This window comes from Rattus rattus, chromosome 7, assembly GCF_011064425.1.
Source record: "Rattus rattus isolate New Zealand chromosome 7, Rrattus_CSIRO_v1, whole genome shotgun sequence".
NCBI classification, from domain to species: Eukaryota; Metazoa; Chordata; class Mammalia; order Rodentia; family Muridae; genus Rattus; species Rattus rattus.
In genome coordinates, this window is record NC_046160.1 from 80,382,642 (window position 1) to 80,405,162 (window position 22,521).

Below are 22,521 nucleotides of genomic sequence, written 5' to 3' on the forward strand. Positions count from 1 at the left end.
CAAGGCACCCATTTCTTGCACAGATATGTCTTCCTTGATTTACTGCTCACTCACTGAGACACGTGACTTGTTTTTTGTTCTCCTCCTCCTCCTCCATACTTCTGGAACCAACTCACAGTCCAAGGCAAAGGTTTGTTCATGTGACATTCTGTTGTTCATCTCTATGATGTATTTTTATGGTTTATTATTACTATATTTTTAATTTTATAAGGGCTCTCAAAGAATTTAGTGATGCCTAAATTCTATGTTTTGGAAAAAAAAGATCTGGTAAATATTAAGAATGAATACAAAGAAACTGAATTTTGACAGTTACATATGTTTATGTTCCTTTATTTAAGAAGAGGAAACATTTCCATGAAATGAAAACAAGAGAAAGCAAGGAGCAAAACATTCCTTAAAAAAAACAGATAAATGTTTCAGTTCACATATACAGTTTCAGACCACAGCTGAAATGCTTATGCTGAAGAACTTTCCCAGATAAGTGACTTGTAGGCACTTCTTGAATTCCTTTCTGCACAGTTCTGTTGGTCAAAAGTATTTAGCTGATTGGTTTAATGAAACACAAATCTTGGCTGGCTTAAGCTGTACTTTAATCATTCTGTTAGAACCAGATATTTCCTGTTTCAATTTTGTACAAGGGCTTTTAAAGAGCATGTCCCTAATCAAGCTCTTCTTGCACCTACATTCAGAAGGAAACAGAGGGTGAAGCAGAAAAGAAACTGTACTGATTTTCTTCATAGGGGCCATAAGCTGGATGATCTCATCCTTTTCCAGGTGACGCTTAACCTAAAGCATGGGGTCAGTGCTCTGTTCTGAGAAGCCCTGTAGAGAGGAAGAGTCTCTTAATGTTTTCTTGGACAGTTTCCAAGGTATTCATTTATCTCTTACGTGATTATCAATGATGTTCTATTCTCCGGAAGAAACCTAAACCAGAGAACGGTTGGGAATCCAAGGCCAGTTTAGCTAGAGTAAATTCATTCAAAAAATTTCCTGGAAATGTAATTTGTATGCACAGGAAGTTATATTTTCAAATACTTAGGAGTAAAGGAAATACATAAATGAGTTAAGGAAGATATGCATATTTACATACAGGATTTGTGGTGCTGAGGTAATATTCCACAAATTAAATATACAGAGTTTAAATGGAATAGTATCTTAGAAGCTCAAATGTTTCTCTTTTTATAAATAAAAGGTCTTAGTGACAAGGAGGAGGCAGTTGGAAGTCTGGGAAAAAACATAAATATTAATATTTTCAAAATATTAACATTGCCTCAGGGTTCAGTTGATTAATGCTTCTAATAACTACTGAAAACAACGAAAGAGCTAATATAGTCATTTAATCCAAACACAAAAATGCTGTATAATAAATGCTAAGTTCTCGTTAATAACCATTAACATTAAAAATAGGAAAAAATGAACACTGAATGTATTAATATCTTCCAAGGAAACAAAAAGCTCTCCGCAGCCTACTTTCATGCAGAGTGTATTTTAAAATGAGAAGAGAAAATTAACATTTATCAAACAGAATTTGTATCTAGCCCAGTGATTCTCAACATTCCTGTTTCTGTGACCCCTTAATACATGTTGTGGTGACCCCAACCATAACATTACTTTCATTCCTACTTCATGACTATAATTTTGTTCCTGTTGTAAATCATAATATAAATATTTTTGGAGATAGAGGCTTGGAAATAGAGGTGACCCATAGTTTGGAACCATTGCTTAATTTTTCTCTGGCATGTAAAACCTGATTACTGATCAATAAATAAAAAATTACCTATGTATATATATATATATAAGTATTATGTTGTTAAAATTATAAGCTACATGAAGATCTGAATTCAATTCTGAATGGTGGTGAATATCTGCCTAAATCTACCTATCCTACTCCTCACACAGACACAAACACAGACACACAGAGACCGACACGTGTGTGTACACAAGCACACATGTGCGTGCATATGCGCACACATTTCTTTGACATATAATAGAGTTAAGAGTATAGTAGGGATGTATTTATCTTTAAATATTACAAACACATGTTATAATCTGAATGCATGTCTCTGTACCTAGATCATAGGTTGAAATCTAATGGCTGTTTTAAGAGACTGGAAACAGGGGCTTTGGACAGCACCTTATCACATGAATAAGATTAGTGTCCTTATAAAACAGCGGCCAGAGAAATAGTGCTCTCCACTAGTGCCCTCTATGAAGCAGAGAGAGAGGAACTTTATACTTGATCATGGATTCACAGCTTCAGAAATTTAAGAAATTTATGTTATGTATAAGATACTAGATTATAATTTTTTTGTTATGGTAGCCATACTAAGTTAAGAAGTATGAATTTGGGTGAAAACTGCAAGTACAAAATGGATGTTTAGCTCAAAACTTTGCATAAGTCACAAGCTAAGACAATGGGAGTCATACTGATAATCATATTTTCCACTCTGTTCTATGTAATATTCAGGGCTCTTGTCATTTGTCAATACAGTTTGATACTGTAAATACCAACAGCACCGGCAAACATTTCTGCTTGTCTGGAAATAAGAAAAGTAAAACCCAGGAAAAGGAAGCTAGGTGCCATGAGACATATATTGTGATAAATTGTTTTGTAAAGTCGAGATTCTATGGCTAAAGAAAGTATTTATATGGATGATCTCTTGGGAGGTAGTGCAGCACCAAGAGTAGAGTTTTCCTGCCACCCTTGCATGTGAATTTGAAAACCAACTCATAACTCATCATTCATGCTTCTTATGCAGCCTTTTCTATATCTATAAAGCTAATTTATTTTATGAAAAGAAACTAAAGGTCATAAGAATCAAGAAACATTAGTGAAATAAGCAACTTCAGTTGACATTGGTATTTATTGTAAAAACAGCTCGGTTCGCATACGTATCTGTACTGATCATATTAACTCCACAGACAGAATCCCAGCAGGGTTCTGTGGGAGGTAATTGTCATAGCTAATCATCATCCTGCTGTGATAAAATATCTTGGCAAAATAATGTAAGGGAGGAATGCTTAGTTTGACTCCGAGTTCAAGGCTCCAGGTCCATCCAGATGGGATGAGACATAAACATACTCAGGGGAATTGAAGAATTAGTGTGAACAGGGAAAGAGAGTAACAGGAGCAGGGGCAGGGGCGGAGAGGCAGTGCTACAACTGTCATGTTCAGAAGACCGAGAGATATGGCCTAGATTATTCTAGAAAGTAAGAAACATGTCTAGCAGGATAGAGCTCTTCAAACCCTCCTATCGCTCTGGTTATAAGGAATCATGCTGTCCCTTCACTTATAAAGTCTCTGGATAGGAAAAGAATGAGACTGAAGGAAAGGTCATCCAGAAACTGCCCCATCTGGGGATCCATCCCATATACTGTCACCAAACCCAGACACTATTGCTGATGCCAAGAAGTGCATGCTGACAGGAGCCTGATATAGCTGTCTCCCGAGAGCCTCTGCAAGAGCCTGGCAAATACAGAGGCAGGTGCTCACAGCCAACCATTGAAGTGAGAATGGGATCCCTATTGGAGGAGTTAGATAAAGGACTGAGGTAGCTGAATGAGTTTGCAACCCCATAGGAAGAACAACAACCAATCAGACCCTGCCCCCCAGAGCTCCCAGAGACTAAACCATCGACTAAAGAGTACACATGGAGGGACTCGTTAGCCACATGTATAGCAGAGGATGGCCTTATTGGGCATCAAGGAGAGGAGAGGCTCTTGGTCCTGTAAAGGCTCAATGCCTTCGTGTAGGGGAAAGCCAGGATGGGGAGGTAGGGGGAGTGGGTCGGTGGGTGGGAGAACCCTCTCATAGAGGCAGGGGAGGGGGAACGATAGGGGGACTCCAAAGGGGAAGTCAAGAAATGGGATAACAATTGAAATGTAAGTAAAGCAAATATCCAATTTTTAAAAAGCCAATAAAAATTAAAAAGGCATCAGAAATGAATAGGAATGATATAGACTTTGTTTCTATTGTGGTAATGCGTTAACAGTTGTATATATGTGGTGGAAGTCATCAAATCAAATACTGCAGTTTACCATATGTCAGTTACAGAATAAAGAAATGATTTTTAAAAAACGGAGAAGAATGACTCACTAGAGAGACTCATTGGGTTGCAGGAATCAAGGCGGGGCCCATTCCTGTCACTGCCTAAGCAAATGATAACAACCAATGATATCATTGTGGTGATCACTTTCCTATAGCTCAGTGGTTCTCCACCTTTTTAATACTGTGACCCTTTTAATACATTACTCATGTTATGGTGACCCTGAAGAATGAATTATTTTTATTGCTACTTCGTAACTGTAATTTTGTTACTGTTGTGAATCGTAATGTAAATATCTAATATGGAGAATATTTGATATGTGACCCCCAAAGGAGTCATGACCCACAGGAACCACTGATCTATTTATACAGGTAAACACACTACCTCAGAGCCTGAGCAGAAAGTCTTAAGTAGTAGGCAGGGTATTGAACATGGGACCTGAGACATGAGACTGGATTCTCCAAAAGAGAAGTCAGGATGCTGAACTAACAACCTGTTCCATTCGCTAAGTTTAAAAGTCCTCCCCGGAAAATGCAAAAACTGCAACAGAAGAAAGTGGAGAGAAGGAGGCAATTCCATCATCTGAAGGTTATAGTATCTTTTATTTTTATTTTACTTTCATTTACATTTTTATGTTCTTATGTTTCAATCCTAAGGAATCAATGGAAAGTGAGAAAGACATTTTTTAAAGAATATAGTGGAGTATATCAACAAGAGTCTAGAAAGACACTAATGGGGGAAGAAAACGGACCAACACATAGGGACAGCAAGGACAGGGACAAGGATGAATAAGAGAATAGTATGAACGAAATGCTATAATGATGACCATAGCTAGGAATGATACTTTAAAAAATAACGAAGAAATTAAATTACATTTCCAGGTATGGAGTTACAAGCCTTAATCTTAGAACTTGAGAGGCAGAAGCACGTAGATCTCTCTGATTCACCGTGTACATAGTGAAACCCTAATCAACAAATCCTCACATACTCCTGACATCTTAATTTCAAAAAGAAACCAGAACCAGGAAGCTTGTATAGCTATAATTGTATTTGGTTATATATTTCGATATATATTTATATACTTGTTAATTGGTATTCACATAGATATAAATCTCATCACTTAGCCATGACATAACTAATTATGCTGGGAATACACAAAGCATAAAATGGTTTGTGGGTTAAAGCTATGGCTCCCTCAATGAAGTACTTACTGAAGGCTGGATCCTAAGCGTCCGTGCAAAAGTCTAGCGTGCACCTGTGACCCAAGTGCCAGGTTGTTACAAACAGGCTCACCCTTAGTCAGCCACTCTAGATAGTTGGTGACCATGTTTAATTATGGAATCTGTCTAAAAAATAACTTGGAAAGTGACCAAAGAAGACACTCAACATCAACCTCTGGCTTCCACATGGATGCTTACTCGTGTTTGCCTACTTGCGTGTACATATGCACACACATGAATATACCACCCCTCATGCACATATAAATAAACAGAACTTAGTTATGCAGAATTATAAAATTTGCTGTGAAGGATGCAGTGAACCTTGCATGTATATCCATGTATATGCATGTGTTTGGATGGTAGAATAGTATTCTATTTTTATATCAATAATATTAAAGTATTATAGTTATAAAATATAGTTATACAACATTAGTCTATGGTGAAATCTTCAAATGTTTGTTTATAGTGAAGTATTATTAGAATCTCTTCGCTTTTAGTTTTGGAGCAGCAAGTCTTATGTAGACATGGAATATGTGTCCAGAGACAGCATGATGTTCCTAGAACACAAAGTGTTTCTCACAGGAGCATTTAGAAAGTTACCAGCTTCTTATGCTTGGAAAAGTCTCAGACACATAAGTAGATTCTTCAGAAGGAGTAGTAATATGTGGAAAAAGACTCTTGGAAGACACAGTGACATGCCTGACGGACCTGGGAAGAGTGTGGGTATTGGCTTTCAGAGTTGAAAGGGTGGGGCAATGGACTCAGAGTGGAATGCTGACAGCCGGCATCCTGCTCTATCATGGCGTCTTGTACCTTTATACTTACATCAAAAGAGCTGAATCTTAATGATGCATATTGGTATCTTTTTGAATCATATTCCTGTCACCATAGAAACAACAGTACAATACTTCTCATCATCTGCTATTATAAGATCAAATTTTACATTCTTGTGCTGATTTTTACCGTTTTCTCAATGTAAGTAACACCGGCAATATTGCTGTTTTTGTCAATTTTTAAATTTATTGATTTAATTATTTTTAAGAGTAAATATTAATCCAACAGTGTCTAGAGTTTTTTTTGTAAGAAATGTGGCAGCCATGATTTCAATAGAAGCAGTTGGAGAATGATCTTATTTAGTTCATAATTAAACACTTATATGTTAGATAATATAGGCAGAAATTCATCACATAAGAACCTCATGAATTTTATTACTAGATAATTATGCAGCCTACTGCAACAACTTCATACATGGAAAAGTTGCATTTCAATGATATGCACATTTATGCAAAGGGATTCTTTAAATACATGGATGATTTGGTCCACAGGCATGCAATTATTTAAAAGAGACATGAACTATGAGAACTAGAGAGCTTTGTAACCTGAATCAGCAGTTACTCACATCTCCACCTTGCTTAATTTGCACTCGGATGGTTTTTAACCACTACAGTTGTTGAACCTCCAGCCCTAAACATCATCATAATCATAACATGTACACGAAAATAGCTGTTTTCTAATAGCAAAAGAATAACCAGATAAATGGCAACTGCCCTTTGATTTGGTCAGCAGTTGTGCAGAAATATTTCACACTGACTGAACGCTAAGAATCATGTCTTTTACTCATACAGAAGTGCATCATCTTTATCTCCACACAGAAAGCAAGGGAAAGGGAATTTACTCACACTGCACGATGAGCTGCACCAAGGCTTCCCTGGGCTTCACGTTGAATCCATTGTACTGACTGGTCTGGCATCTGTACATCCCTGACATTTCCCTTGACACGTTCACAATCCTGAGGGTCCCATCATAACTCTCCATTTGCATTGTCCCATCAGGCATTGCAACTTCTTTATCTGCTCTAGACCAAAGGATGATTGGTTTTGGTTTCCCAGTTACTTGACACTGAAGTTCTATTGTGTCCCCTTCTCTGGTGACCAAAGGTGATTTTTCCTGTGGAACAGTCAGATTGGGTGGAACTTGAAATGGGAAAAAGAAAATTTTTCAAGGTTAGTATAAACTGGTAAGATATATTCAGACACAGAACATCATAAGGAAAACAATTTCTTCTGACTGAAGAAATATGACAATGCAGATGACATAAAATATAGATATTACAGAAATAAGGGAAGATGCTCTCATTTAAAGTAACCCTACAACTTTCATTGTATATTCTCAACTGAAGACCATAAACATTTTCACAATAAGCAAATAATGCATTTGAAGGCAAATGGACACCATAAGAAAAATTTCAGTTTAGTGCAGTTTCAAAATCACTTCATTTTACTTATGTGTATGTGTACAACCCAATACATGGGAGAAGGAGTAGAAAAAAGAAGAAACTGAGATATAGAATTAGAAGTTAAAAGGGGATGCTACAATGGTCTATTTCCTCTCTGATGAGAGTTTAATTGAATAGCTGACCAGTGTCATATTCAGAGAGTTCATTACAGTCTCCCATTTTTTTTGAAATTCGAATTTTTTGAGATTTCAAATTATTGTGCTTGAAACAACATTGATACTTGGCAAGATATTTCTACTCTTCCCACAAAATATTCTTAAGAAAAAAATTCAAAACATTTTCAGTGATTATAAGCAGTGTTAATTTTTCAAGCAAATTATTTCTTTGTTATTTTACTGAATGTCCTTGGGATGATACTTGAACGGTTTTATTGGAGCTAAGTTTTCTGGTCTGAACTGAACTCCTGTTAGGTTTTAGTAAAAAACATGAAGTGGTGAGAGAAACAGCACTCCATGATTTTTACAAACAGTATCCCAAACACTATCCCGTGAACAAAGTTGCTTTAATTATACAATTGTACTTGAATTAACTCAAATGGGTCTATGCAGTGAAGGGTCAGTCCACAGACGTAAGCTTGAGATAATATTAGTGATAAGAATAAATGGGGACACAAAGCACTTATTTTTAACGAATGACTTGGAAGGTACGGAAGCATTGGAGGTTCATGGAAACTTTATTTTCCCATTAGACATTACTAGTCTTACTGTACTCCAGTTCCAAGGCAGCAAAACAAACAGGTTCAAATTACTTTAAAACTAATGTTGGAATGGAGATTCTATAACATTTAGAAACATTAATTCAAATCAAAGTGATACCAGAATCACTTTGGCATTCAAATGTGTCACATGGACTTTTTAATTTTGACTCCTTTCTTTACACCATGTTAAGAAAAATGAGTTTTATAATATACATTAGAGCATTAACCACCATCCTGTTGCAGTAAATATATAAATTACGGGAACTGCCATTAATAAAATTTATGGTAAAAAATGGATACACTTAGAAAAAAAGCAATTATTACACAATTTACTAAATAATTTCTTTAGAAGCTATTAATAATTTAGTTAAATAATTTGCTTTTTTGTAAGCAAACCACAAAAATGTCATGCAATTTGAAGCAGTGTATTTTAACAAAATAACCAATTGAGTGCATAATATTTGTGAGAATAAATGAAACAGAATAACAAAAATGATCTTGATATTTAACAAATATGATGAATTTCCTACTACATGCCAAGGAGTTAAAGATTTTACATTTTACTCAACTCTTTTAATAATCCTAAGTAATAAAGATTTAATATTAAAATATATCCAATGAGAACACCAAATTTAAGGAAGTCAAATACATCAATTTGATCAAAAATGAAGACACTGACAATTTTATAGGACATGAAAGCTGGTCTGAAAAGTCATAGTCTCTACAAGTTAGCAGTGGACTCCTTGCCTTGCTCCCATACCTCCTGGCTCGATAGGGTCATGAACAGGACTGTTTTAAATGCCTTGGTCTTTGACAAGAGGCAAGAAATATGAGAGACTTTATGGTGGTTCACAAAATTTTCAGTCTTATGCTTTACTATTTTAATCAAATCATCCTCTATTAGGTTATTTGGGATATGTCAAATTTATTATAATATATATCATTACAAGTATGTATTAAAGCTTAATTAACCTCTGAATTAAATGAAAAAACAATGTAATTTAAAAGAGTATTTTAAATTATTTCTTTGTACATTATTTATTTATTTAAAACATTTAAGCTTGTGTAATTAAAGTTAGTGAAACAGAATTCAGTTTTAGTTTCAACAGCTTAAAAATAGATCTTTTTATGTATTACTTTGAGTTTTACTAAGCAACAAAAATGCATTAAAGAACACTTTATTATCCTTTTCTTCTGTAGGACGTTCTGTTTATACTTGTTGCCATGCTAAATGTGGGTCCATAGTCTAAACTTCCACGGTCTCCCAAGTGCTGGCCTTACAGGAGTGCACACTACACAGGACTTTAAGTTTTTAATCAGAGAAAGCCTTTGTTAACAGCTCTGTTGGCCAACATTACAAAATAAAGATCAAAATTTATTAACATTAAATTAAATGGAGAGAAACTTGAAGCAATCTCATTAAAACCAGGGACTAGACAAGACTGCCCAATCTCTCCCTACTTATTCAATATAGTTCTCGAAGTCCTAGTCAGAGCAATCAGACAACCAAAGGAGATCAAAAGGATACAGATCTGAAAGGAAGAAGTCAAAATATCATTATTTGCAGATGATATGATAATAGTATATTTAAGTGATCCCAAAAGTTCCACCAGAGAGCTACTAAACCTGATAAACACCTTCAGCAAAGTGGCTGGGTATAAAATTAACTCAAATAAATCAGTAGCCTTCCTCTACACAAAAGACAAACAAGCTGAGAAAGAAATTAGGGGAACGACACCCTTCATAATAGTCCCAAATAATATAAAATACCTCGGTGTGACTTTAACCAAGCAAGTGAAAGATCTGTATGATAAGAACTTCAAGCTTCTAAAGAAAGAAAATGAAGAAGACCTCAGAAGATGGAAAGATCTCCCATGCTCATGGATTGGCAGGATTAATATAGTAAAAATGGCTGTTTTACAAAAAGCGATCTACAGATTCAATGCAATCCCCATCAAAATTCGAATCCAATTCTTCACAGAGTTAGACAGAACAATTTGCGAATTCATCTGGAATAACAAAAAACCCAGGACAGCTAAAACTATCCTCAACAATAAAAGGACTTCAGGGGGAATCACTATCCCTGAACTCAAGCAGTATTATAGAGCAATAGTGATAAAAACTGCATGGTATTGGTACAGAGACAGATAGATAGACCAGTGGAATAGAACTGAAGACCCAGAAATGAACCCACACACCTATGGTCACTTGAATTTTGACAAAGGAGCCAAAACCACCCAATGGAGAAAAGATAGCATTTTCAGCAAATAATGCTTGTTCAACTGGAGGTCAGCATGTAGAAGAATGCAGATCGATCCATTCTTATCCCCCTGTACAAAGCTTAAGTCCAAGTGGATCAAGGACCTCCACATCAAACCAGATATACTCAAACTAATAGAAGAAAAATTGGGGAAGAATCTCAAACACATGGGCACTGGGGAAAATTTTCTGAACAAAACAACAATTGCTTATGCTCCAAGATCAAGAATTGACAAATGGGATCTCATAAAACTACAAAGCTTCTGTAAGGCAAAGGACACTGTTGTTAGGACAAAACGGCAACCAACAGATTGGGAAAAGATCTTTACGAATCCTAGAACAGATAGAGGGCTTATATCCAAAATACACAAAGAGTCACAAAGTTAGACTGCAGGGGGACAAACAACCCTATTAAAAATGGGGTTCAGAGCGAAACAAAGAATTCACAGGTGAGGAATATCAAATGGGTGAGAAGCACCTAAAGAAATGTTCAACATCTTTAGTCATAAGAGAAATGCAAATCAAAACAACCCTGAGATTCCACCTCACACCAGTCAGAATGGCTAAGAACAAAAACTCCTGTGACAGCAGATGCTGGCGAGGATGTTGAGAAAGACAAGCACTTCTCCATTGTTGGTGGGATTGCAAACTGGTACAACCATTCTGGAAATCAGTCTGGAGGTTCCTCAGAAAATTGGACATTAAACAACCTGAGGACCCAGCTATATAACTCCTGGGCATATATCCAAAAGATGCCCCAACATACAACAAAGACACATTCTCCACTATGTCCATAGCAGCCTTATTTATAATAGCCAGAAGCTGGAAAGAACCCAGATGCCCTTCAACAGAGGAATGGATACAGGAAATATGGTACATCTACACAATGGAATACTACCCAGCTATCAAAAACAATGACTTTATAAAATTCACAGACAAATGAATGGAACTGGAAAATATTTTCCTGAGTGAGCTAACCCAACCACAAAAAACATGGTACACTCATTGATAAGTATGCCCAAATGCCTGAATTACCCTCATTGATACGTGGATATTTCTTTAAAAAAGGGAACTCAAATGATCAAATTCACCTGCCCCAAGATATATGCAAGGAACAAAAGTGCAGATGTGTATGAAACTCAAGAAGGATGACCAAAACCACTGAACTGAGAATAGGACCCCCGTTGAAGGAATCTGGAAGAGCTCAAGGGGCTCCTTCTTTAAAAGGGGAACAAGAATACCCTTGACCTCAGGGCAATGAATATCCTAGGAGGTGGAAAGTTTCCTGCCAGAAAAGAGACTGAAGGAACACCCATTCAGAGCCTGTCTCACATGTGGCCCATACATACACAGCCACCAAACTAGATACGATTGATGAAGCAAAGAAATGCAGTCTGACAGGAAGTGGATGTAGATCTCTCCTGAGAGATACAGCCAGAATATGGCAAATGCGTAGGTGAATGCCAGCAGCAAACCACTGAACTGAGAACGGAACCCTGGTTGAAGGAATCAGAGAAAGGACTGAAAGAGCTTGAAGGGCTTTGAGACCCCTTATGAACAACAATGCCAACCAACCAGAGCTTCCAGGGACTAAGCCACTACCCAAAGACTATACATGGACTGACCCTGAGCTCCAACCTCATAGGTAGCAATGAATAGCCTAGTAAGAGCACCAGTGGAAGGGGAAGCCCTTGGTCCTGCCAAGACTGAACCCCCAGTGAACTTGATTGTTGGGGGGAGGGTGGTAACAAGGGGAGGATGGGTTGGGGAACACCCATAGAGAAAGGGAGGGGGAGGGGTTAGTGGGATGTTGGCCTGGAAACCGGTTAAGGGAATAACATTTGAAATGTAAATAAGAAATACCCAATTTAATAAAGATGGAAAAAAAAGACCACAATTTCCAAATGTTCTATAAGCTTCTCTCGTTCTGCTTAGACTACAGTTTCTATATCGTAACCACTAACCTCTGCATTATCACTTGTTTTCCACGGCAGATCATGATTACACCTATGGAATTTTCCCTGATTCATAGGATTACGGGGGTGATTCTTATCTTTTCCAAATCCCTCTAGTCCCTGACTGCAATCTATTTTTCTATTCCAAGTTTTCCAAATCTCCAAATTCAAATACCAATCATTTCTTGAATGAATAGTTAATCACCAACATATGCCATTTGCTAATTAAAATAGTAGTTTTTCTAGTTTTCTCATGTCCTCTTGCCTACTCCTTCCAAATGCTATCTAATCCTTATGTGTGCTTATGTTTGTGTGCAATATATATATATATGTATATATATATATCAGATATTATTAAAAATGTCTTCCACACCTATTATTTTAGAGCCACTAGCAGATGTCTCAGGAACATCATCATTTGCTTTTTTGTGATGGTATCATATGTAGTCGCTTTGCCACTGGTATCTCACTCTTCCAGTTCTCTGCTGCCCCGTCATTAGCTTTTCCTTCACTACCACCTTTTGTTCTGATTACTCTGATATCCAATACCCGTGTAAGGTTTCTCATCAGCACACTGTTTTACGAAAGTCTGAAAACAGCATGGTGGATTTGCTCAGTCATGGAAAAGCCATAGTGCGACATGATAAAGGCTTTTAAATGATGGTGGCATTTACCTATAGCTATACATAAGCGAGCATTATTGAAGAGGAACAGAATGTTGGCGAGCAGTGTGAATAACTACAGCTGCTATTGTTAGGTGGAATGTGATGCTGTGCTGTATGAACTATTTCATCCAGACCGATTTTAGTCTCCTACCTCCTCGGTTTCTACATGAAATGACAGCTCATCGTTTGTTTCACAACAGTAAGTGTTTTGTTGTCCATATGTAACTTATAACAGCATATTCTACACGTCAAAATGAAAACAAGAGCTTCCTGAACTCACAGACTTCATTGTTATATTGTCAGCATCTAGGAAACAATCTTATACATAATGGGAAAGCAGAAAAATAGTTTATTCCTAGCAAATAAATTGTGACAGTGAGCTATCGGGCAATGATTGGGGAGGGAAGAGAGACATAGTAGAGGGAAGTACAGGAGTAATACAAAAGTCTATAAGGGCATCAGCATTACCAGAACAGTGTTTTTGCTTAAATACAGTAGCACAGTCAGCTCTTCCTCATATATTTTGCTTCAACTTTTACTTTCCTCCAGTGTTTGTGAAACATATTAGCAAAGGTTTCAAGGTTTCAAAAAGCCCGTAAAAATGTAAACTATTAAAACAATCTATATTCAAATCTCATTCAATGAAAAGCATATTTTTGGTGCTACAAAGGAATCACTCTCAAAATGGTGTTCTCAATGACATAGTAATATGTTATGTTCTTCAGGTTTCACTGACCAGGTAAGCCTGATGCTCTTGAGCAAGCAGTTATTACTAATTTCTTTTCCACTGTTTAAACATATGGGGTTCTTGGGGTTTTCTAGCACTCTTGCCTACTCTCGATGTTGAAACTCAGTTCAAATGTTATTACTTTTTTCTCCATGTAGATGTGCGGGCAATGTCTGTACATATGTGTTTGCATGTGCCTGAGTTTATATTTCGGTAAGAGTACAAGTGTATGTACACATGCATGCATGTGTGTGTCAGCACATGTTTACATGTGTGTGTGTGTGTGTGTGTGTGTGTGTGTGTGTGTGTGTGTGTGTGTGGATAGACCTGAGAGGTCTTTCTTAATCTTTCTGTACCTTTTATATCAAGGCAGACTCTGACCAGAATCCAGAGCTGTTAACCCACATACCCTGTATTTATATAGATTATGGGCATCCGAATTCTATTACCCACACTTACTGCACCTTTACCCATACATACCAGCATTTTTACATTGAGCCACCTCCCCTACCTCAGGTGTTACTATTTTCAACTTCTGTTGTCCTTTTACTGCCCCGAAATCCATTCTTCTTGCCTGTGGGAGTATCATTCACCCCCCCTTCCCTGTTCTACTGAGTATGTTCTTCGTGTTTGGGGAACTAGATAGTCAGGGTTTTGCCGACACTGGCTTTGATGTTGTTGTTAGTAAAATGCGGTGACTGGCTCTGCTGTCTAGACTGACAGCACATGAAATAGCCGATTAAGGAAGAGAGGAAAAGGTCAGCAGAGTCACAGAGCCTGACTGAAATACAGCAGAAATACACTGACACGAGGCACGAGCACCTTAAAAACGCAACAGACAGTAAAATAAACTGAATTTGGAGTTAGTAACTCAAATAAGTAAAGCTTGTAAAAGAAATGAATAAAGTTTGGGTAGATTTATGATACAGGTATTGTCATTTGGTGAGTTTTAAAAAATGATCCCCATATTATTTTTCTGTCACCTTTCATTTAAGAATACTAATGGGAAAGCTCCAAATTGATTGCAAATCAAAGGAGAGGCAGCTTAAAGGCACACAATTAATTGCATTCTGGGTGTTGAAGATGGTTTATATGAATTTTACTATTTATTGTGCCTTAATAAGAGTGTAGCAAATACAAGACAACAATCTGATATGCCTGTACCTTGTGATAAAAAACAAATCCCTGAAAATAAAAGTACAGATATATTTTCTGACACAGTCCATACTGAAATACTGCAGTTGGAGTTTCTACAGACAAAAGATTTAGAAAAGTCCTGTTAAAAGATAAATTTTTCTCATTTCAGATATTTAAAAAAAGGTAATTTGAATAAATTGGTTTTATGACAACTTTCTCATTGTCACACAGACTGTAAATAGAAACTGAAAAAAAAAGGAAAATGTTTTGATATCATTCTGGGAGCAAACAGAGCATTAACTCATTAGTGTTCACTTGGAAAATGTCATTATTCAAAATGTGTAGGTCCATTTGAAGTAAATAATAATATCATGAACCGGAAATCAAGATATGCTTATTGGCTTATTTGCTGGTGTTGAACTTGAAAAGGAATGTGAAGATGAAATGGTATACTTTATTTTTAGAATTCATCAAATAGAATTTTCTGCACTGGAATAACTAGACTCATATTTGAAAGACTCTTATAATGAATGAATATGGCATTAATTCAGTTACACGTAAAGTTTTAGGAAAAATAGTTTATATTGGATGCTTATATTCTTTGAGTAGAATGCATAATCAATAGTAAAATATAAAAATGAAAATAAGAAAGATTTTTTAAAGAAATATATATATATACCTTATGAAATATATACCATATATATATTCACTTGACACACACACCTATATGTATGTATATATAGGGGGAGAAATAGAACTAAATATTTTGTCATTGCAATAATTGTAACTATGGCATTAGTAATGGCATTTTATGATGGGCTGTGGGATAATAGAAAGAAGATGCTAGCTAAGTGTCATCATCTGCACAAACACTTCAACCTGCTTGTTCTTTTTCCATTTGACAAAGAAATTCTTCCTGCATTATCATACTTTCTTCTTCAAAACAGTTATATCATCATATTGGAAAATTCTGATGACCACTCATTTCACTGAATATCTTAAAAATCGTTAAGATTTTGAAAAGTCCCATAATGATCCAAAGTTAGAAGAAGATGTGTTTAGTTACCACTGTAGATGAGATCATATGCTACAATACAAATGAGAAAATTCTCTTCAAATTCAAAATAACTCTAGCTTAAGTCCTGACATCAATTCTTTACAACAATAATTTTTACTCACTTTAAATATGGTGAATACTTATGTGTTGGAATATAGTAAGGGATATCTGAAAGCAATTCATTTATTTGGGGTAAAAATACTTAGATATGATAAAATTTCCTCACTTACATGTGGACTCGCTGATATATCCTTCCTGTTAGACATCATATCTGGTTGTTTACAAATGATTTTTGATATAAGCCAAGAAAATTACTGGCCATGCATTACTAAATAAATAAATATTGCTACCCATTGCTTCCTGGAAAATTCTTAATTTGTACAAACAGAAGAGGAAAGCAGAGGTAATTTATATGATATTCAGGACCTATAACTTTGGGGTTACTGTTGTATTTATGAATTTGCTCATTCATTCATTCATTCACTCATTCATTTATTGTTAAGACAACCCATCACTGTAGCCCTGGTAAACCTCTAGCCAACTAGGCAATTGAGGCTATCCTTGAACTCACTGTCCCTTTGCTTTTGGTTTCTATGTGCAGCAATCTGCCAGCATCACCACTCCCAGCATCATAGTTATTTAACGGTGTCAGAACTTTCCTGAGATGCAGGTAAACAGTGCATATTTCACTTCTCTACTGCCTTTGGGATCATCTTTAGTATTATAAACAAGTTCTCAAATTAAATTAGCTAAAATATTCCTTCTAAAAATCTCTTACTATTTCTGAATTAATCTTTTAAGAATGTTATCAACTGTATGTCTTCAGTAACTTCATTTCCTGAGATAGAATGTCCAAGGCTTACTGATTCTCATCCACTTTACAAACCAAGCCTTAGAAGGCACATGCACATCCTAATCTTAAGGATTCATGTGTGGCAAAGCTCCCTCCTTGGTTAGGACAAGACTGATCTCCCAAATAGCTTTGTTCGGTTGTAAACTTTCTTCTGCTTTAATGAATGGGTTCAAAGCTATCATACTCAATGACTCACTATCATTTAAATGTTCTGTGTTAAAATCCCCCAATTCCTGTATCCTTTATTTATTTTTAGTGTTTCTGGATTATATTTGTTTTATATATGACATAGAAGAATGTGTACGTCTTATCAAATGCAGCTGAAGCATGTTAACATCAGTACCAAAGCTTTCTATCTTCTCGGCAGCCCTCACACCATGTGACACTTTAAGGTACTTCATAAGTGTTTAGTAACGTCCTGATTGACAGATAGTCATAAGTCAGAGTTCCTAAGCAACCAGTGAGAAAAAAGTCTACTTATGGCTAAGTTTTACCTTGTGATTATCAGATATTTGAAGATGAAACATATACCCTAAAGATCATCTTTTTCATATGAGTACTTTCCCACTTTTAATTTTTAAAAAGCCCCGAGCAGTGGATTTTTATATTATTAGTAATATTAGTATATTTCAATTTTGTCACAAGATTAATACAATGAAGAAGAAATAACACATTAAAATGTGGAAGGGAGCACCTGTGGTACTGAGTAATCTGCCCATTTGTTTGGCATCTAGCACCCAATAAAGGCTAGTCTGATCTACACAAGAATGGTCATGTGGCATTTTCTTCTAAGACTTGCATCAGTTACAGTCCTGTTCACATAGGAATGAGTACTTATTTATAGCATGTATTCATATATACCTACTGTATCTGTCTACGATAAGAATTAGTATAAATACATCTCTTGCCCGATTCTGTAATTAGTTTCCTTTTGTTTTTGCACGTTTCACTGTCTAACAGATAGTAAGTTAGGATATTGCAAACAAGACAGTATTAATGATGTTTTACAAATTTCAGAACGGAGCAGAAAGAAACCCTGTGTTGCAAACACAGAAAAGGTTAAAATTCCCCAGGACCAACATCTAAAATTCTAAGGAGAAGGTTAAAGAACATTAATACACCCCCCCCACACACAATGCTCATTTTTGAAGAGTTGGAAAATCTTATTATAAGAGCATTGTTAGGAGTTTGGAGCATATGGGGAGCAGCAGTGTGCTGGAGGTAGTAATTGTGAAGGTTTGGTATTGGAGACGGATGACACGCAGTGACATTCATTGGGGAAACAGGTTTGGCAGGCAACAGATATGGCTGTTCCAACTTCCCTCTCCCAGCAGGTGTTGCTATGGCATAAGAATAGTCTCCAAGGGATTCCATAGAACACACAAAGTGTAAGAACAAAACAGGAAAATCATTCTCTGCACAGCATTTATATTTTCTCTGCTACATGAGCCAAAAGACTAGTCGAAAATAAACACAGGCCCTGTGGTGGCTGCCTCATTGACTGCTAGGGTCAATTTTAGCACTGTTTGTTAGATTTTTCAGGTATCGTGAGCTGCTATGATCCTTGCACAATTTAATTATCTAACTTGAGTTTCTCATAGAATATTTGTAGACTTATTAAAATAAATCTCTATTATAAAAATTTCCTACTCCCCCATCCTTTTCCCCCTTCCTCGAATTCCTTCTCTGCTTTGTATTTCTTATGCACTGACATCCATGAATTATTGGTGGTTTCTGATTAGAGATGGCAACACTCACAAGTTAACTTTTATTTTTCTTAAACAGCTAAATAAACAGGGACAAGATTTTAAGCTTGCTTAAAACTCAAATTATGTGAAAAAGTAGCAATCAAAGATTATAATTTATAGTGAAAATATTGAAAAAATAAACAGACACATGTGATGCTTTCTATAATAAGACACATGTTTTCACAGCAGAGGTGTGTGTGTGTGTGTGTGTGTGTGTGTAGGTTGGTGTGTGTGTTCCAAGTTCCTATAATAGTTATAGCCCATAACATGTTTGCATCCTTGCTTATGTGTTCATTTTTTAAAATTTATATGAGTATATCGTAGCTGTTTTCAGACACACCAGAAGAGGGCATCAGATCTTATTACAGATGGTTGTGAGACACCCTGTGGTTGCTGGGAATTGAATTCAGGACTTCTAGGAGAGCAGTCAGTGCTGTTAACTGCTGAGCTTTGTCTCCAACCTGCTTATTTATTCTTAAATATGATACCCATGATTTATTCAAATGTGTGTGTGTGTGTGTGTGTGTGTGTGTGTGTACGTGCACACGTAGGAGAGAGAGATTTATCAGCATTATCTCTTCAGCTGATAGAGAATTCTACCATCATTATTCCTTCACCTGATAGCAAGACACCTTATAAAAATATATACCCAATGCTAGATTTAATATCTATTACTTTAAAAAGTATTTTTAGCTCCTCAATAGGTGAATACATTTACAAGTGTGAATGAGGACATGCATCAGGCCACTCACATCCTTTAAGAATTATACTGTATTATGGAAATTGATAAACATGGGGATTTCTTAACAGCTGCAATTATTCATAATTATTAATTAGAAAACTGTTTAAAATGAGCTTGGAAGATTTGGAAGAATTTTAATTATATTGGGTTAATAATCTAGGGGGCTTGGGGATATGGCGCAGTGGTTAACAGCACTAATTGCTCATCCAGAGGAATATCTACATTAAGTTCCCAGAACCCATGTCATGTGGCTCAAAAACCACTGTAAATTCAGTTCTTAGGGGTCCAACACCCTTCTCAGCATGTAAAAACCTCTGCATATGTAATTGAATACACATATGTACAGCAAATGTACATGATGAACAAGAGTACATCTTTGAAACAAATTAAACATTTAAAAGATTAAAAGTTTGACACAGACAAAAGGTTAAGCCATATACCAGATGCATAATCTCAGCAAAGAAAAGACTTTACTTGTTTCTTCATCTGCAAATGATATTGATGAAAGGGGTATTTAGTATAAATTTAAAACTAGTGTTGTACAGTGTGGAAAAAAGTGTTTCCCTAAAAGTATTTGCAGAGAATGATGCTTAATTTGGATGCTCAGATTTAAAAGCTCATGACTTTGAGAACATTATCTAGTCTTTCAGTCAGTGTACATAAAGTTAACATAATAATACCTATTTTTGCACTTTTCTATACCCACAATCTGTGTTTCCTTCATGAGTATGTTGTATCAAACACAAGGCATAGGATAAAGCAAGTACATAGTACATATTAGTCATCTTCCTCCCACTGCCATGCGTACTGGAATATATACTGTGGTTTTGTTATACATACATCTCTATAGTAAGGCTATAGAAATCATGTTTTATTGAAACCAGCATTCTCAAATACTAAGCACAGGTCCCTATTCAACCAAACAAATATTTATAAAAATAAACAAACACACACAACCACATATGGACACACACACATGCACACATCCACTGTGCACACACACACATATGCATTTGTCATTACCAGGCATTGAGAAGATACATGTTAGATAAAGATGCTTTGAGTGTACAGAATGTCTTGGGAAGGATAAAGAATGAACCCAACTTGAGTAGTCAGAGGCACATCCACAGAGGTCCTAAGGGAAGAAGCTTACATATGCCTGACATTACAGTTATGATTTAATTTCTAGGTTTTGATGATATCATAAACGGCAGGTAACACAGATAACCAGTTCTCTTTCTATTTCTCTAAAGTAATAAGGTCTGGACATTCCTAAATAGATCCATTTCACTCTTATGAGGTTGACAAAATGTCAGTGCTGTCCATTTTCAGAAAGGTCAGGGTGTTACCATGAAAACTATGGACCAGAATGCGAAGGGAGCTAGCTGGTTGTCTGATCATGCTAATTATGGCAGTGCTTTCCAATTGTGAAAGAATTATGAATTAAAAGGATGACAGGCAATAAATTATATACCCGATGTGTCTTGTGAAAGCATAGTGAGAAGCTTCAAAGCAATCTAAATTTTATTTTATTTTCTACAGCTACCGTTGCTCACTCCAGTAAACTTTGCAACACAGAATAGCTAGAAAAATCAATTTGCTTCTACAATGAAAAGGCCATTTATCGCCTTATAGAACCCATGTGACATTGTTAGGCCTCTTATAAATGATCACTATGGATGACTCCTGTCGTTTACAAATTCCCTAATTACATCACTGATTGTGCCCCACCGGAGATGCCTTGTTCTCTGGAAACAGACGCTATCACCGTCTTAATAAGCCTTTTGACATGAGATGAAGTTGGTTCTTTTATGTCTTATCAAGAGCAAAATAAAAGGACCAGTGAACACAGCGTTCCCTCATCGGATCAGGGCCACATGTTCCTTAAAGCAAATGAGGTTTAATTAACAGATCTGCTGGCTGATAACCGGTCAATTAAAAGAAAATAGAAGTGGAGTTTTCTTATAACACATGGAGTTTTCCCTAACAAATATTGTACTGCATCATGACAGCATTTCATAATGCATTTTGCCTTTCTGAGAGGTACAGAATGCTACGATAAAAAAATAAAAAAACCTGACTAATTTTAAAACCACACTGAGGATCATAGAATGTCATTCATTGGAAAGACATATAACTCATTCTGATCTAATATGTGTGAGATACATTTTATGTTGTAGTTTATTTTCAAACAAGAATATTAATGTTAAAATATCAACTTAATATAAATGTTGACAAATATTTTTTACATAGGCTTTGTGAAAGTAGACTACTTATGTGTCCTTGCAGTGGACTGTAATACATGAAATACTAGCAATAAGGAGGCATTGACAAGGCATCGCTGGTGGCAACTAGCTAGTTACATTGTGCAGGATGGGCAAGCTCTGAGTTTAAGTAGAGAAACTGTCTCAATCCAAAAAGCAGAAAATGTAACAGAATGACAGGGGGCAACAAACTTGGGCCTTCAAACATAGGTGTACCCACACACATTTAAACACAAATATGCCTACATGCACACAACACACACAAAACAAAAATTTAATTCAGTTCTTTGAAGGACAAAGGCTAGAGAAAGCATAATTTAGTCTTTGATTATTTGTATTTTATTAGTTATTTTAATAAAATATGGGGTAAACTATAACCTTTAAGGTAGAAACTTTGTTCTGAAATTTGTTCTTAATTATTTTAAGATGATAAATACAGGGGATTTTAACGGTGAAAAATACAAATTTTAACGATTACTCTTTACTGACCTATTATAGGATAAATATCTAAGTTAATATAGCCAGTTCTTACAATCATATATGATATTTCAAAATTAGGTAGCTCACATTGGTCATCTATGCCTCTCAAAACAGTTTACAATTAAAAATGTGTTTAAACTTTCTTATCGCTCTTATTAGTGTCATTGAATAATTAATGACAACTACCATCTCATGTAAGCTCTGTAATGTTATCTGTAGTCTTTTAGATATAGTGAGAATGTTAGAGTAAATGGTGTTCAACTAAAAACCACATTTAAGCTCTGATGATCTCTTCCCTCCTTCCCCAGCTCTCTCTGTTCCTACTTTCATTTAATGTTTTTATTCACGCCTTCAGATTGTATTTTGTTCATAGAG

General features: G+C 36.0%; 1 protein-coding gene across 4 annotated transcripts in view; it reads right to left on the minus strand.

Annotated features, from left to right (window-relative positions):
• Positions 1–22,521, minus strand: part of Mdga2 (MAM domain containing glycosylphosphatidylinositol anchor 2) — an 802,265-nt gene that overhangs the window by 156,541 nt on the left and 623,203 nt on the right. For 3 of the 4 annotated variants that reach the window (XR_004388487.1, XR_004388486.1, XM_032907845.1), the window contains exon 8: positions 6,946–7,239. The exons of the other annotated variant lie outside the window; for it this stretch is intronic. Coding sequence is in view for 1 of the 3 variants with exons in the window: in XM_032907845.1 (XP_032763736.1) it covers positions 6,946–7,239 (294 nt within the window). In the remaining 2 variants the exon portion in view is untranslated. The remainder of the gene's footprint in view (positions 1–6,945; positions 7,240–22,521) is intronic. 4 annotated transcript variants of the gene reach the window in all.